At 59.8% G+C, this 16,122-nt stretch overlaps 1 protein-coding gene across 1 annotated transcript in view; it reads right to left on the minus strand.

Moving 5' to 3' along the window:
- The window catches only part of PKD1 (polycystin 1, transient receptor potential channel interacting), a 61,223-nt gene that overhangs the window by 2,614 nt on the left and 42,487 nt on the right, over positions 1–16,122 (minus strand). Inside the window, exons 18-43 of the mRNA XM_024759611.1 lie at positions 15,821–15,970; positions 14,198–14,341; positions 13,830–14,109; positions 13,545–13,758; positions 13,290–13,461; positions 12,818–12,970; positions 11,926–12,070; positions 11,097–11,717; positions 10,672–10,828; positions 10,244–10,496; positions 9,945–10,140; positions 7,762–8,128; positions 7,537–7,663; positions 6,333–6,449; positions 6,202–6,251; positions 5,807–5,991; positions 5,623–5,716; positions 3,136–3,225; positions 2,628–2,740; positions 2,344–2,546; positions 2,074–2,268; positions 1,521–1,660; positions 1,045–1,157; positions 640–787; positions 389–514; positions 2–121 (exon numbers count right to left, since the gene is read on the minus strand). Coding sequence (XP_024615379.1) covers positions 2–121; positions 389–514; positions 640–787; positions 1,045–1,157; positions 1,521–1,660; positions 2,074–2,268; positions 2,344–2,546; positions 2,628–2,740; positions 3,136–3,225; positions 5,623–5,716; positions 5,807–5,991; positions 6,202–6,251; positions 6,333–6,449; positions 7,537–7,663; positions 7,762–8,128; positions 9,945–10,140; positions 10,244–10,496; positions 10,672–10,828; positions 11,097–11,717; positions 11,926–12,070; positions 12,818–12,970; positions 13,290–13,461; positions 13,545–13,758; positions 13,830–14,109; positions 14,198–14,341; positions 15,821–15,970 — 4,673 coding nt within the window. The remainder of the gene's footprint in view (position 1; positions 122–388; positions 515–639; positions 788–1,044; positions 1,158–1,520; positions 1,661–2,073; positions 2,269–2,343; positions 2,547–2,627; positions 2,741–3,135; positions 3,226–5,622; positions 5,717–5,806; positions 5,992–6,201; positions 6,252–6,332; positions 6,450–7,536; positions 7,664–7,761; positions 8,129–9,944; positions 10,141–10,243; positions 10,497–10,671; positions 10,829–11,096; positions 11,718–11,925; positions 12,071–12,817; positions 12,971–13,289; positions 13,462–13,544; positions 13,759–13,829; positions 14,110–14,197; positions 14,342–15,820; positions 15,971–16,122) is intronic.

A 16,122-nucleotide genomic window follows, 5' to 3' on the forward strand; every position in this document is an offset into this window, starting at 1 on the left:
GCGGACGCTGAGCGCCGCTACGGCGTGTCCGGCCGCCGGGAACTCCAGGCGCAGCGTGACGGCGGCGTGCAGCCCCACCGCCGGGCTGTAGTGCGTGAGCTCCACGAACACTGCACGGCTCCTGCGCGGAGGGCCCGGAGTCAGAGGGGGTGGGAAGGAAGGGGACGCGCCAGGAAAAGCCGATGCGCTCGCAGAAGAAGCTTGGGGGCAGGTGTTGGGAGGGTGAGGCGTGCACTGGGGAGGCCGCGAGGCTGCAGGCGGGCTCGCTGGGCTCCTTCAGGGGATGATAAGAAGCAGCGAAGCTGGGCGCAGGAGTGAGCCAGCCCGCAGATGTGACCGACGTGCACAGTGGGCGGGGTTCGGGAGGAGCTGAGGGAAGGGCGCCCACCTGTTGTCGATCCAGTTGTGCAGCTGTAGGAAGCCCAGCTGCGCGCGGCTCTCTTCCAGGCTGGGCCCCAGCTCCTGCACGTAGCCCCCGCTGTCATACACGGCGCAGGAGCCCCAGTACCAGACGCTGCCAGGGAGGAGGACAGTGTCTGAGCCGGCGCCATGCAGAACGTGGGAGTGGGCTGGAACGAGGGGCTCCTCTGGGGAACTCCCCCTGCCCCCTGGGCACCCTGACCTGCCCTCCGTGCTCACCCCAGCAGGTCTGGCGCCGAGTAGGCCCACATCTCAGAGCCGTTGTGGGCAGCACTCCCCCAGCCAATGCCGTAGTCGCTGGTGCTGAAGCCCCCTGAGGCTGCTAAGCACGTAGGGGCCCCTGAGCCAGGCGGGTCCGGGCAGAGCGCTGAAAGCAGAGGGCTGGGGAATGAGCCCGGCCAAACCAGGAGCATTGACTGTTCACCAGCCTCCTAGGCTGAGCTCTATGGGATCTCACCGAACCCTCCCAGCAACCCAGAAGATAGATGTCACTGTCTCACCTACACATCGAGAAACTGAGGCAGGGAGGTCACCCAGCTAAGGGAGTTGGAACCAGACCCTGGCCAAAGGCTTCTCTTTGGAAAAAAGGACGGGTAAATGGCAGGGTGCCCCACCCCAGCTCACCTTCCTGTAGCCGCACCTGCCGCAGTCGTGGGGGCCCCAGCTCTGGTCTGGACGGGTTCCCGTGGATGTAGGGGAGCAGCACGTGGGACATCCACGGCCAGAACTCATCAGACCTGACCACACCAGACAGAGTCACATGCTCCATCCTTCAGCTTCTAGGGCCCACCAGAGGTCAGAGGCCCAGACAGCATTGCTACTGTAGCCCCGGCCCAGCCAGGGGGAGGCGGCCAGTGCTACCCCAGGGGACGAGGCACAACCTGGTTCCTCAGCCAGGGTGTTGAGCAGTGTCTGTGGTCTCTACCCATTGTCAGCAACACCCACTCCAGTTCTGACAACCAAAAATGTATTGAGGTGCTTCCCAATATCCCCTAGGGGCTGGGTTGGACCAAGGGCGGGATCAAGGTGGACCCTGGTCAGCATCAGCACCACCCTGGCCAAAAAGATAGACCTGTGCCTGCATATCGGGGCGTCCATACCGGGTGATGGCCAGGAAGGCCTGGCTGTCCAGCTCCTGCTTGATGGCGCTCTGCAGGCGGTAGGCATGGTTGTGGCACGAGGTGTCCCCATAGTTGGCCAGCAGCGTCACCAGCAGGAAGAACATGTATACCAGAAGGCCCTGGGGGGCAGGGATGACCCAGAGTCAGCTGAATCCTGCCTGCCCCCACCCCACCCGTGACAGAGCAGGGCTTCCAGACGCTGGGCAGCAAAGTGCCCACAGCCAGGGGGCCTTGTGCTGAGAGCCAGGCCTGGGGGCAGACGTGGTCCGTGAAGGCCAAGGAGCCGCACCAGGGCCCAGTGAGGCCAGGAAGGAGCAGGCATTTGAGTTGGGCAGGAGGATGGGCCAGGAGGTGATGGGAGGGAGTTGGGGCGGGGGCTGCAGAGCCCTACACCACCTGCTAAAGGGCCTTTGGTGGTCAGAAAGAGGGTGCAGGTGAGACTTTTGAGAAAGGCAGGATCTCCTGGAAGATGCTGCCCTGGCCAGGAGGCCAGAGAGGGAGGGCAGGCGCTGGCTGCGTGGCCTGAGCTCACCCTCAGCATCCTGTGCAGCCTCTTGACCTTTCGGGCTTCCTCCTTTGCCAGGAAGAGCGCAAAGCCATGGGGCGGCCGCACGCGGGGCACACGCTCGCTCACGGGCGTCACGGCCGGGCTTTCCACCAGCGTATCATCCTCATCAGGGTGCAGCCGCTTGGCCACCAGTGAGAAATACAGAGCTTCCAGCAGGACCTGGACCAGGGCTAGCATCAGAGGGGCCCGTGGGTGCCAGAGGCTGGCAGCCTGGCCCCCCTGCATCCCACTTACCTTGAGTGGCTCCCAGCAGAGGAACGAAGCCAGGAAGCTGGAGCTGCTTGAGAGGAGCCACATGACAGACACGCTGGGGGGGAAGCCAGCGCCGACCCACCCTGACACCCCCACGGCCACGGCCACCAGGAGCAGGCTAAGCCCGTGGGCCAGGGGCGCACACCAGGCCGGCAGCAGTCGTTTCCGCAGACCCTCCACCAGCCCTGGGGAGGCAGACACAGACAGGTCACCAGCAGCGCAGAGGAAGGGGTGGGGAGGGCCAACCTAGGGATTCAGGAGCGCACCTGTCCTGGACAGCTCTGCCGGCTGGGGCTGCTCCCACGTCAGGCTTGGGCTGGGCAGCCCCCTCTCCCCTGGCAGCATCAGCGTCTGATTCCTCTCACCAGGGGCACTGCACCTGAGGCACAGGCAGAGGGGAGCAGCCAGCACTCACCTGTTGGCCCACACGCCACCCAAGGCGCGGCCAGCCCACCTCTCTGGGCCCGTGCATTCCCTTCTCCTGGTCCATGGAGAGAGAGGACACTGCCCCAAGCCAGGTGGAGATGGTGCTGAAGGCCAGAACACCACTGGTCACTCTGGGGAGGGGCCAGGTCACCTCGTCCGGGACCCGGTCCTCACCTCACATCACTGTGACCTGTTGCCCCTCCGTCCTGCCACCACTCCAGCAGCCATCGCCCCCCACAGTGCCACCATCCGGCCTCCAGCCTGGTCCCCCAGCCTGATCTCTGTGCCAGCAAACCAGGCCTCCCTGCACGCGAAACCCAAGACCGGCTTCTGGACAAGGAAACGTACATGTGTCTTTCACATGCCGAGCTGCCTGTCTCTCCCGGCGCCACCCGACCTGACCTTCCGGGCTCCAGAGCTGCTACAGAGAGAGGGCAGCTACAGGAGCCAGAGCAGAGAGGAGAGAAGGGGGAGAAAGAAAGAGGGAAGCAAGATGGTGACAGCCATGAACTGGGGACAAAGTGCACACACTTAGCAGCGGGTCTGCACCGCTGTGCCCTGAAGAGAATGGGCCTCCAGACACGCCTGCCGCTGAGTGGTGGCAAACCTTTCTGGTTTTGTGTGTCTCCCAGGGAATAAAAGGCATTATGGCTTCTGGGACAGCACAGAGAGAACAGACATGAATATACAGGACACACTTTTCTCTTGAAATGGATTTTTCTGATTATAAAAGTAGCATAAACTATTTGTAGAAAATAGATTTCCATCATGCAAAGAACAGTAGTGTTAATAGTTATTTCTAGTCCTTTTTCTCTATGTGTGTTTACATTTTACACGCAGATAGAAACAAGTCGTATCGGGATCAGTGGTTCAGCTAGAATACATAGAGTTTGACATTTGACTCTAAGCTGCAGGAGAGCAAAGGCTATGTCTGATTGGGTTCACTGATTCCTTCGGTCACAACCAGCATGACGTCCCCTAACTAGATGCCAGGCCCTGCTCTACGCACTGAGAGACGAGCACAGTCCATGTGCATGTCATGTGCATGTGCTGGTGAGGGAAGCAGACAGAAAGCATAGGCGAAGCACGGGAGGACACGGAGACAGGCCTGTTTCTGCCCTGCACGAGCACGCGCCCACATTCCCGTGCCTTTTACATTATTTACACGGGGCAGGAAGGAAGGCTCTGATCAGGAAGTATCTGAGAGGAGACCTGAAGGAAGTAGAAGGTGAGGCTCCTGTCTTGGGAAGAACCCTCCAGGCAGAGGGAGCAGCTAATATAAAAGATGAGGACAGAAGAGCAACGGAAGCCACAGCCAAAGGAAGTGGGTGACGGAGGTGGCCAGAGAGGGACAGGGAGGGGGTGGGTGGGGCCAGATCAGGTGTGGTTGGGGGAGCATTGTGAGAACTGTGCCCAGTTGCAGCAGGTCACCTGCGGGATGGCCCCAGTGATGCTTTCCTCCTAACCAAGAGAATACTGTGGAAATGATTGTGTGTGAATAAGGGGCTGGGCCACAAAGGGACACTATGGCTTCCACCTTGTTCTCCTGGACCACTCACTTTGGTCGCCATGTTGTGAGGATGCTCAAGCAGCCTAGTGCTGAGGTCCAGATGGCGAAGAGCTGAGGCCTCCCACCGACAGCCCATACCAATGTGCCCCCCTCCCCACCCCAGGAGGGCAGTGGCAGGGTCTGCTGCAGGGAGAAGGAAGGTGAGCTGTAAGGAAGGAACAGGACTCTGCTGAGTCAGCCCTGGAATGGTCCAGGCAGAGGATGATGTTTGGATGGTAGGTGCAAGGGCAGGTGGAGAGAAGGTCAGATTCCGAATCTGGAAAGTAGCAGACAGAATCTGTTAAAGGCTCGTGTGAGAAAGTACTTGAAAAGAGAGGAGTCAAGAATGAATCCAAGAATTTTGTCTTGGTCAGTCCAAGAGTGCATCTGCCCTTTCCTGAGACATCTCATGTTGCTGTGCAAGTCTGTGCTGCCCTGGACACTCATGTGGAGAAGTTGCTTACTGGCAGGTGGATGTCTGGACCTGGGTGTCAGGGAGGGCTCTGGGCTGAAGATGGTGGGGTGGTCAGCTGCTAATTACTACCAGGGCTTCCTCATAGCATAGGTTTCCAAACTGATTGGCAATTCCTTCATTAAAATTCTATCATGGCATTGTTATCTGTCTTCGTTAAACAAATTGAGAAGCTTTACCTTTTTCTCTGTGTTCTGGGAAAGTTTGTATATCTCAGTAATTTTTGGTTGCTTGAAAATTAGAATAGTTAGAAGGAATGGAAATACGGATATTAAAATAGGTACAGATGAGAAAAGAGGTATGAGGTAATTCTATGTGAATCTTTGTTATTAAATTGGAAACCAGCCAAGAAGTTGAGACATTCTTAAAAACATAAAACTGAAGGGAATTCCCTGGCGGTCCAGTGGTTAGGACTCGGCACTTTCACTGCCAGGGCCCAGGTTCAATCCCTGGTCAGAGAACGAAACCCCACCGTGCGGCCAAAAAAAAAGAAAAGAAAAACCATGAAATTGAAATAGTGTCGAAAGGAAAAACATTAGCTATTTATACGACCCTGCATCATGGCAGGTTCTGCCATCTTCACACTGGTGGCCTTTTGTTACTCAAACATCCCTCCCTCCTGCCACCCTAAAGGGAACACTGGCTAGGCCCTGGTGACCCCACGAGGTCTTTCAACAGATGAGGGACTCTGAGGCCTAACAACTTCGCCCCAGCCCCACACTGGCTGGACAGCACGAGTGCAGGCCCAGACAGGGAGCAGGGTTACTTGGCTGGGCTCCCTGCTGCCCCCCACCCCCAGGAGCTGGGCACTCACAGGCCAGCGAGCAGGTCTGTTTCTCCTTGAGTGTCCTGGGTGGGGGCCAGGCTGCCAGCCCCTTCAGCCAGGATCTGCCGGATCAGGTCTTCATCTGCAGGGAGCAAAATGTGTCAGCCCTGGAGCCTTCCCTCCTCCTGGGGGGAGCTGGGGGACACCACCCTCCCCACCCCTGCTCACCCACCTGAAGCTGAGAAGTATTTGGCAGGTGAGGAGGGGCTGACCAGGGAGAGACTGTCATCCTCTGGGCCCAGCGTGCGGCCCACCCGGCCCCGGGCCAGCCGCTGCAAGGTGCTGCCCATGACGGACGGGTCACTCAGCAAGTCTGGCCAACTGAGGGTGCCTTCGCTGGATGGCCAGCACACCAGGCTGCAGGCGACAGGTCAGCAAGGGGAGCCCGGAGGACGCGTCTGCACACATACCCAACCCAAGTCCCGTCACACATGGACATGAGGTGCTGCTGAGCAAACATTCCCGGGACAGCCCCACGACACACGGACGAGGACACGTGACGCGGCACATGCGAGGCGCAGCTGACCTACAGGAGAAATGGCTCACATTTCCTCTAGAGACCCCCACCTTTTAGAATCCTCCACAAATAAGTCATGTTTCATTTGTCCAGCAAAGGCCTGTTGAGAAGCACAGAGGAAACCTGATTCCAGGCTGCCCAGAACACGACCCCATCCGGGCAGGCCCTGGGGAGCCCGCACCTCAGCGCCGAGTCCTGGGAAGGCAAGTACGGAGCTGTCCAGCACAGATGAGTCCAGGCAGCTGTCCATGTCCAGCGCCTGCGGCCCTGCTGGTGTGGGGCTCGGGCCCCCGGCCACCTGCAGGAGAGGCAGGCAGTCAGTGGGAGGCAGCTTGGGCCCCTGCTGTGGGGAGGCATGCTCGCTCCTGGCAGGCAGAGTCTAGAGCAGTGCTCTCCTGGAGAATGTTCTAGATGCACACATTCTACACCTACACTGTCCATCACAGGAACTACTTGCCACATGCCAATACAGAACACCTGAAGTGTGGCTGGTGTAATGGAGAAGCTGAAGTTTTAATTTTATCTAATTTTAATCAACTTAAATATAAACAGCCAGGGACTTCCCTGGTGGCACAGTGGTTAAGAATCTGCCTGCCAATGCAGGGGACACAGGTTCGATCCCTGGTCCGGGAAGATCCCACATGCCGCAGAGCAACTAAGCCCATGTGCCACAACTACTGAGCCTGTGCTCTAGAGCCCGTGAGCCACAACTACTAAGCCCGTGTGCCACAACTACTGAAGCTTGTGTGCCTAGAGCCCATGCTCCGCAACAAGAGAAGCCACTGCAATGAGAAGCCCATGGACCAAAACGAAGAGTAGCCCCCACTCGCCGCAACTAGAGAAAGCCTGCACGCAGCAATGAAGACCCAACGCAGCCAAAAAAAAAAAAAAATATATATATATGTATATGTAAAAATATATACACACACACACACATATATATAAAAACAGCCACATACGGGAAATTCCCTGGCAGTCTACTGGTTAGGACCCCATGCTTCCACTGCAGAGGGCGTGGGTTCGATCCCTATTCGGGGAACTAAGATCCTGCATGCCCCATGGCATGGCCAAAAATTTAAAAAAAAAAAAAAAAACCCTGCCCCCCAAAAAAAACACAGCCACATACAGCTAAGGATGTCCATTCTGGGTTCCTGGGGGAAATGCCACTTGTCATGGTGTATGACCCTTTCTTATGAGACATGGGCATCAGCCAGTTCCCCAGCCAGTCCTGTTTGCTTCAGTGGTGTCAGCAGTGACCCCTGTTCACTCCTGATTCTGACACCCTGCATCTCTCCCCTGGCTCCTGACCCCTCTCTGGCTGCCATACTGAACAGCACAGCCCTTGGCAGGGGCAGCCGTGCCCATGCTCCAGGACCCCCGCCCACCTTGCTCCGGGACATCCGGAAGAGGAACAGGATGGCCAGGTAGACGGGGTAGACAACCAGGCTGGACACCAGGCCGACGGCGATGGTGTCGATGCTCAGTGGGATCAGACTGGACGCGGGCCTCACACTGTGGCAGGAGAGGAGAGATGGGCTGGCTTGGGGGGTGGGGCAGGAGGGGTTGGGGGTTGGGCAGAGAGAGGGTGTGCCGACCCCCACAGCACCCACCTGTAGGTAGCATCTCCCACAGCACCGTACCACACGGCGTTGGCACCCAGGAAGAGGCAGATGAGGAGGACGCAGCACGTGGCTCGCTGGACACGCGTAAAGCGGCTCCGAGGTGGCCGGTCCCACATGGAGAGCCAGACATGTTTGTCAAAGAAGCCGCGCTGCAGTTCGGCCACCAGGAGGCGCTGGACCAGACCTTTGTTGTCATGCCACACGCGGATCTTCCACACGCTGCCCAGGCTGTGTGGGGTGGCGATCTGGAAGATGTCTAGGCTGTTGCGGTGGAAGGCTCCGTCCCCATCCAGGTGCCGGTGGCCGCTGCGGCTGTCCGCCCCGTACAGCATGATGCCCACATGAGCTGTGGTCCCTGAAGGACGGAGGAACAGGGGGCAGGACTCTGGGCTTGCTGCCCACCAGACATTGACCCCGGGCGAGTCTGCCCTGACAACCTTCCTTCGACAGGCACAGGCAGCCCTCACCCTGCGGCTCTGATACAAATGGATCTCAGTCGCCTCAAACCATTAAATGAACGGCCCCCAGTGACACAATTCAAATGCCAGCTGTGGTGGTGCCTTAACTGCGAGTAACAGCATGGAACGTGAAGGTGGCTGCCAGCCTTCAGTCCACTACACAAGAGATGCATGTCCTGACGGGTGACATCACCTCTCCCAGAGGCTGCTGGTGACCAGTCACCATACACCTCTCAGTCCCCATACGGACCACCAAGTGCACAGCAGTGTTGCCCCATGTCCCCAGTGATAAACCTACACGACGTTTTATAAAAGTGGGTCATCAACACAGAGGACCAAAAAAAAAATTGAAAATAAGGGGCTTCCCTGGTGGTGCAGTGGTTGAGAGTCCGCCTGCCGATGCAGGGGACACGGGTTCGTGCCCCGGTCCGGGAAGATCCCACGTGCCGCGGAGCGGCTGGGCCCGTGACCCATGGCCGCTAAACCTGCGCGTCCAGAGCCTGTGCTCCACAATGGGAGAGGCCACAACAGTGAGAGGCCCGCGTACCATGAAACAAACAAACAAAATAAATAAACAAAAATAAATAAAATAAATAAAAGAGAGGGACTTCCTTGGTGGCGCAGTGGTTAAGAATCCGCCTGCCAATGCAGAGGACACGGGTTTGAGCCCTGGACCGGGAAGATCCCACATACCATGGAGCAACTAAGCCCGTGTGCCACAACTACTGAGCCTGTGCTCTAGAGCCTGCAAGCCACAACTACTGAGCCCGCGTGCTGCAACTACTGAAGCCTGCACACCTAGAGCCCATGCTCCATAAGAGAAGCCACCACAGTGAGAAAGAAGCCCACGCACCGCAATGAAGAGTAGACCCCCACTCACCTCAGCTAGAGAAAGCCTGCGCAAGCAGCAACGAAGACCCAACGCAGCCAAAAAAAATTTAAAAGACAAAAGAGAGAACCAGGTGACAAAGATGAAAGCACAGCATAGAAATGAAAAATGGTACCAAGGAAGCGAAATTTGCATCAAAGGCAAACACACGACTGAAGAAACAACCGACCACGGGGCCACTGTCGCTGCCGCTGCCCCAGGGGCTCTGGAGAGGCCGTCGCTGACAGCAAACTCACCAACATGAGTGAGAGCAATCGTTGAGACAAAAAGGATGAAGACGTCACATAGCTATGGATGCCGGCAAAAACTTCACGTGGAAAGAACTCTCAGAGGTACTTCACAGTGAGGAGAGCACAAGAGGTCGGCAGCAAAGTGTCCGCTGGCCAAGGCACAAAGATGCCCCCTCGGGTGGCAATTACAGATGAGAAGGCAAGTGCTGCTCAAACTACCCTTGGTAAGTTTCCCACAAAGAAATAAGGCACTTTAGTTCTCAGCGTCTAACGCTTCATGTTACACTGTGCTAACTCCACATCATCACGTTTCTTCCCACATTTTTAACCAAAGTTCAAGAGCTTTTGATGTCTTGAAAACAATCTTTTCACCAGGACGATTTATTCATTTAATAATCATTTCCCACACCAATCGTCAGGCTATTCCACCCGGCTGCGCACGTCAGCGGCTGCCCACAGGGACTACGAGCCCACTGCATGCCCACAGGTGCAGATGAACGAGCTGCTGTTTGGCACAGCCATGGTGACCCAAACCCCTGCTGGAAGCCACCCCTCTATTACAAGAGTCCCCATCAGGAAGGCAGCCCCCCTCACCTGAGCCCCGGCCCCAGCCGGTCTTGACCAGGATCTCATACTTGAAGCGACCCCCCTTCCCGCAGAACGGGATGACGCGGACCCGGCTGACGTCCAGCTGGTCCAGCTTACGCAGGATCACAGCCGTGACCGCATAGGTCACCAGGCACACAGTGCACGTCAGCAGGACGATGTAGTTCACGCTTGAGGCTGGCTCCTAGGGAGACAGAGCCATCAGGCCCCAGGGGCGCAGCCCAGCCCTTGCCTGCTCAGGGTGGAGCTGGGGCTCCCCAGAAGTCCAAGGGTGCAGCACCACTCACAGGGAAGATGAAGTGGACGTGGCTGGGAGGCACAAAGAGACTGGCACCGAAGGCGGTGAGGTGGCGGGTGAGGCAGACAGCCTGGCTGGGTGAGGTCTCCTCTAGGGGCACGAGGCCCTCCGTCCGCCATGCCATCTCCTTCTCGCTGAAGTACTGGCAGAGGGACGTGTACAGACCCACAGACACCTCCAGTGCTGACCATCGGAAGTGGCTGGTCAGGTTCAGGTAGTAGCTCGCGCCCAGATCTCTGGTCCTGGGAGAATTGGGGGTGTCATGGCCAGACCTGGCCTGGCCCGCTCCCCAAACCCCACGGGGAGCCCCCGGGCCCTGGCACATACGGATCCGACCATGTCCACCTACCCTCAGAGACCAGCCCCACCCCGCCAACAAGTCCCACTGCTCCCAGGTCCAGGGCAGGACGTGCTCACCCCGGGGCAATGAAGAAGGTGTAAGGCCTGTGGTCGTCGCCTGCCAGGACCTCCAGACTGATTCTCCTGCTGGCGGAGCAGTTGTGCTCGTTGGGCCAGGGCATAGCGTGCAGGTAGGCGGCCAGGTAGGGCTCAGGCTCCTCCGGCAGGTAGTGCTCTGCGGGTGGCATGTGCAGGCTCAGACACCTGCTCGGGCAGCTCACACACCCCAGGGGACAACCCCAGAAGCCCTCCCCAGCCACCCCGCTGTCCTCCAGCCAGGCCCCCAGGGCCCCATGAAGCAGGAGACAGACTTTACCGAAGGCCACGAGGTGGGGGTGCCCGCGAGAAACACCTGTTCACCTGGCCACCCCACTGCCCCACACAGGCTGGGCCACAGGAGGGAAGAGGAGGCCGCCCACCGAGGGCCCTGCTATGCCACGCACCGTTCAGCACCATGAAAGTAAGCTGCAGGTGAAGCCCGGCCTCAGGGTTGCTGTTCTCGGGGGTGACCACGACACTGACTGAGGCCTGGGGCTGGACGATGGCGGAGCCAGCAGGGATGCGGTGACCCAGGGCAGCCTGGTCTGAGTTGTTGGGCACCTTCACGGTAATGGCGCGCTCTGAGGCCAGCTGCCCAATGGGGATCTGGGTGCCGGCCTGTGTCTGGAAAGCCATGGACGCCACCTTGGTGGAGACAGTGTAGTTGCTGATGTAGCCAAAGGGGAAGGGGTTGGAGTCGACGAGGAGGATGAGTTGCACCACATCACTGAGGTTGGACAGGGCCCCGCTGAAGGCTGTGGGGATGGAGAAGTGGCAGCCGGGGCTCGAGGCGTCGCCCTGGCACAGCAGACTCAGTGGATCCGAGCGCTTGCCCTGTGCCACGATCTCTTCACCCGCCAGGGTCAGGGGCTCCTCGTTGAGCACACGGGAGCGCATGAGGATACCCATGAGGGCCGATGAGAGCTGGTAGGCCCTGGACGCCACCAGTAGTGACGGCGGCTCTGCCCCCAGCTCCGAGGGCTGTGGGCCCTGCATGTCCGAGCTGGCCAGGTGGATGAGGTCACCTACGGATAGGAGAGATTAGGCGGAGAAGTGGGGAGAGGGATCATGGGGAAAGGTTGGGGGGAGAGGTCCGGTTTGGGGAGAGGTCTGGTGGGGGGAGAGGTGGCAGAGAGCTTGGGGGAGAGGTTGGGGGGAGAGGTCCGGTGGGGGGCAGAGATTGGAAGGGGGGTAGAGGTAAGGGAAGGTCCGGGGAGCAGCAGGAGCCCACACCTGTGATGTTGAGGATGCTGTCGGCAATGGCAGTGGGCGTCCCAGTGCCCGCAGCGGTCTCAGCCTGCAGGATGCGCATCATGCCCTCTAGCTTGTGCAGTGTCTTCTTCAGGCACGAGCGGCACACGAATTCCCAGCTGGACACCTGCAGGGGGCCCATCACCGTGTCCAGCCCCACTCCAGCCCGGCTGACCCAGGCCAGGTAGGGGCCACTCAGCAGCAGCTCCCCCCATTTCTGCCCCGCAGCCCAGCTTGGCTCCGCCATGCTCGCTGTGATCCTGGAGCAGCCTCTGTGACAGCGGCCTCCCCACCTCCGTGGAGCCGTTCCAAACCACCTTTCGTGTTGCAGCTAGAAAATCCATGCCAAACACGGCTACACCCATGGGCATCTCTGCCAGGAGCCCTTCAGTGGCTCTTCCCCACACACAGGCAGAGTTCAAGGTAATGTGGCCCCAATGGCCACCCCGGCCACACACACAGCCAAGTAAGCCATGTCGCAGACAGGGCAACCCCCACCCAGAAAACCTTCCCCTCCCTTCTCCTCCACAAGGCCTCGGCAGCAATCCCCTGCCACCCTGAGCACAGTCCCCCCCCCACCCCCGCCGCCGTCAAGACAGAGCCCAGCCCAGCCTGGCTGCTGAGTCCTAGGCGAGGGTGGCGGAGTCAGGTGTAACCACAGGCTCACAGGCGGGAGTACAAAACAGCCTCGCCCCTCCCCACACCTGGGCCTTGTGCCCTGGACCCCTGCAGGGTCACCCTGGGGGGCACCCGTGGCTCATGCTGGGATAGCTGAGAACGGGCACGTGGCCACACAGAGTTGGCTAGGAAAGGAGCTCTCAGGTCGTCAGGGTTGGGGGCCCAGGGCTGCCGCAGGGCCTGTGTCTCGTCCTACCGTGCACTGGGCCAGGGCGGCTGCAACCTGCTGGATGTCGTCCACGGTGTTGACCCGCAGGGAGACCAGGGTCTCAGTGACGTTCTTGCGTATCTGGGCGCGCAGCTGCCGCCTAGGGTCTGGCTCTGCCACCATGGCCAGGGCCTGCTCGTACTGCAGGCACAGGGGAGCCATCAGCAGGAGATGGGCAGCCCCACCTACAGTGCAGGCTGACCAAGGGCAGGCATCTCGGCTGCTGCCTAACACCAGCGGCGACTCGAGCCCTGTGTCAAGGGCAAAAGGGGTATTCCCCAGGACCCCGAGTAGGGGCTATGGGCACGAGGAGAGGAGGAGGCAGCCTGGCACTGGGGAGGGCCCCGCAAGTGGGTGCTGCTGGGAGCAGGAGTGGTGCCGAGGCCCTGGTAAGGAGAGGGGGTCTGGGCCACCCCCAGCACAGAGGCCAGCGCAGGAGGGGCTCCTCAGCCGCACTGACCTCATTGAGCACAGCGACGAGGGCCAGCGAGTATTCGATGACGTGCTGGGGGTCGGCCTGGCGCAGCAGCCCAGGCAGCGTGCTCTCTGTGAGGCTGTACAGCCAGGGCGTGAGATCTGGGGGGCCGTCGGAGGACTCTCCGGGGGGCTCTGGCAGGGTGATGGCCAGAGACCTGTGGGCAGAGGCTGTGGATGAACAGGTGGCGGGTCCCCCTCCCACCCCCAGCCAGGCCCTGTTCCACAGGCACAGACTCACCTGTTGAGGGCGACCACGGCGGCACCCAGCTGGTCCTGCACAACCACAGCCAAGCCCACCACAAAGTGGGGCGCAAAGCCAGGTGGCAGCACAGCCCCATAGGTGGAGAGGCTGCCCTTGTAGACACAGAACTCCTCGCAGTGGCCCTGGTGACAGCGCCGCAGCAGCAGGGCATACACCAGTGGAGCACCCGCGTCCTCCTCGTCCTGCCAGCCTGTGGGACCCCAGGGCATCAGCGGGGTCCCAATGTGCCCCCCATCACCAGTGCCTGTGGGCCGTACTCACCCACACACTCGAAGTGCACCTTGGTGGTGAGGGCGCGCACAGCCTCGAGCGGGAAAAGGCGACAGGAGCCCCCCAGTGGAGGGCGGTTCGGGGCAAGATGGATGGAGGCGCAGCCCTGCTCCTGGCCCAAGCGGCCCAGCACCGTGAGCGTGAATGTGTAGCCCTCGCCGTCCCGTAGCACGCCGCGCCGCACCACCAGCCGCATGCCCGCACTGCCCGTGGACGTGGTTGTCTCATCCAGCACCAGTGTCTCATTGCTAAAGCTGCGCGCAGCCCAGCGCTAAGAGGGCACCCAGATCACAGGTGCTCAGGGGCAGGTCTCCCCCAGGCCCACCAACTTTGGTCCCCACCCGGGGCCCCCTGCTCACCCCGTGCTCGGAGCCCCCGCCGCAGTTGTCACAGCGGCCCTCCAGGTACACGTAGGAGCTGCGACTCACTGCGTACACCGCCTGCGCCTTGCAGGACACACACTCCAAGGACACGATGGGTACCCGGCCACTCCGGATCAGCACCTGGAGGCCGGGCAGGATTAGAGAGAGGCATGCCCACCCTGGCCAGGAGCCTCTGGATCGGGGCTCTGCTCCTGAGGCCCAGACCCTTGAGTCTGCCCCGTGTGGTGGGTGGTAGCGAAACCCATGGAAGAGGAGGGCCCCTGCCCCTGCCATTCTCCCACCTGCAGAAGCTCCTCTCAGACCCAGCCAACTCCTAAGTCAGCCCGAAGCCCAGGTTCTGTGAGGCCATGAGCTCAGCCCTCACCCAGGATGTTTGTATCGTTTTGTGACTCCTAGGATTGGCGAGGGACAGGGGAGGAAGATAGGGGGAGGAGGGAATTTAATGAAGTGCAGACCATGATGGGCTTATTTTCTGCAGCACCCCGGGCCAGTCTTGGGCCTGGCACACAGCAGGCACTCAACAGATGCTCAGCTACAAACGGATAAACAGAGGCGTGAAGGTACAGATGGACTAGTGTCCGCGTGGGGACAAGCATAGCTCAGCTCAGCGCAGCCCCGTCTGAGCCTCCCACTGCTCTCTGCACTGGGGGCGGGGCCCACATCAGACAGCCCCAGACAGCCACTCCGGGCAGAAACCTGGCACGGGGGATGGACACCCCATCCCAGGCACCAGCAGGGCCTGATGCACCCACTCCTGTTACAGCAGCAGGAGTGGTGCCATGGGGCCAAGCATACGTGGTCCTGACCGCCTGGCAGCTTAGGGAGGGAGACAGAGCGTGCTCCACACACAGGCAAGAACAGGCCCTCCTCATTCAGGGAGGGGACACCATGCTCTGGGGAAGGGACGTGTCTCCTCGCTGGTAGCCTTCAGTGCTGCGTGGACAGTGAATTTCTCACAAACCACTAGGGCCTGTGCTGTGCCTCTAAGCTTTGTGCACAGCTATGGCCTTTTTGGAAGAAAGCAATGCCAGAGAAGCATCTTGTTAAGTAGAATTAACATCAAGAGTAATAATGATTTAAAACCAATAGCTTCTAGAAGTACTAAAACAAAAAACCAAAAAAAGCCTGAAAAATGGGTGCTCGGGGACTTCCCTGGTGGCACAGTGGTTAAGAATCTGCCTGCCAATGCAGGGGACACGGGTTCGGGCCCTGGCCCGGGAAGATCCCACATGCCGCGGAGCAGCTAAGCCCATGTGCCACAACTACTGAGCCTGTGCTCTAGAGCCCATGAGCCACAACTACTGAGCCCGTGTGCCACAACTACTGAAGCCCACATGTCTAGAGCCCGTGCTCCGCAACAAGAGAAGCCACCACAATGAGAAGCCCGCACACCCCAACAAAGAGTAGCTCCCACTCACCGCAACTAGAGAAAGCCCACACGCGGCAACAAAGACCCAATGCAGCCAAAGATAATTAAAAAAGAAAAGGGTACTCGGTACTATGTGCAGGCAGGGGCCCTGTGCACTCAGCCTCTCTGGCAGTCCCCCCCACCCTGGGGGCCGGTAGCTCCACCCAGGGCTGGGCCAGGGCAGCACCCACCGTCTGGTTGGTGACCTCCTCCTTGCGGCCTGCCTTCCATACGGTCAGGTTGAAGGTGTACTCCACACCGGCTTGCAGACGCTCCCGGGGGATGGTGACCACGCTGCTCCCACGGGGCCCGAAGTTCAGCGCACACCCGCCAGTCTCACTCTGCAGTCCGTAACAGGGCCAGGGAGGGGGTGCGCACGGGGTTGAGATCCTAGGCCTGCCTCCAATTAGATCCTGGCCCGGGGACGGCTGGGCAGACCCCTCCCCTTGCTGGGATCGAGCCCACCAGGCACTCAGACATATCAAGCAGACCC

This window comes from Neophocaena asiaeorientalis, unplaced genomic scaffold, assembly GCF_003031525.2.
Source record: "Neophocaena asiaeorientalis asiaeorientalis breed wild unplaced genomic scaffold, Neophocaena_asiaeorientalis_V1.1 scaffold254, whole genome shotgun sequence".
Lineage (NCBI taxonomy): Eukaryota > Metazoa > Chordata > Mammalia > Artiodactyla > Phocoenidae > Neophocaena > Neophocaena asiaeorientalis.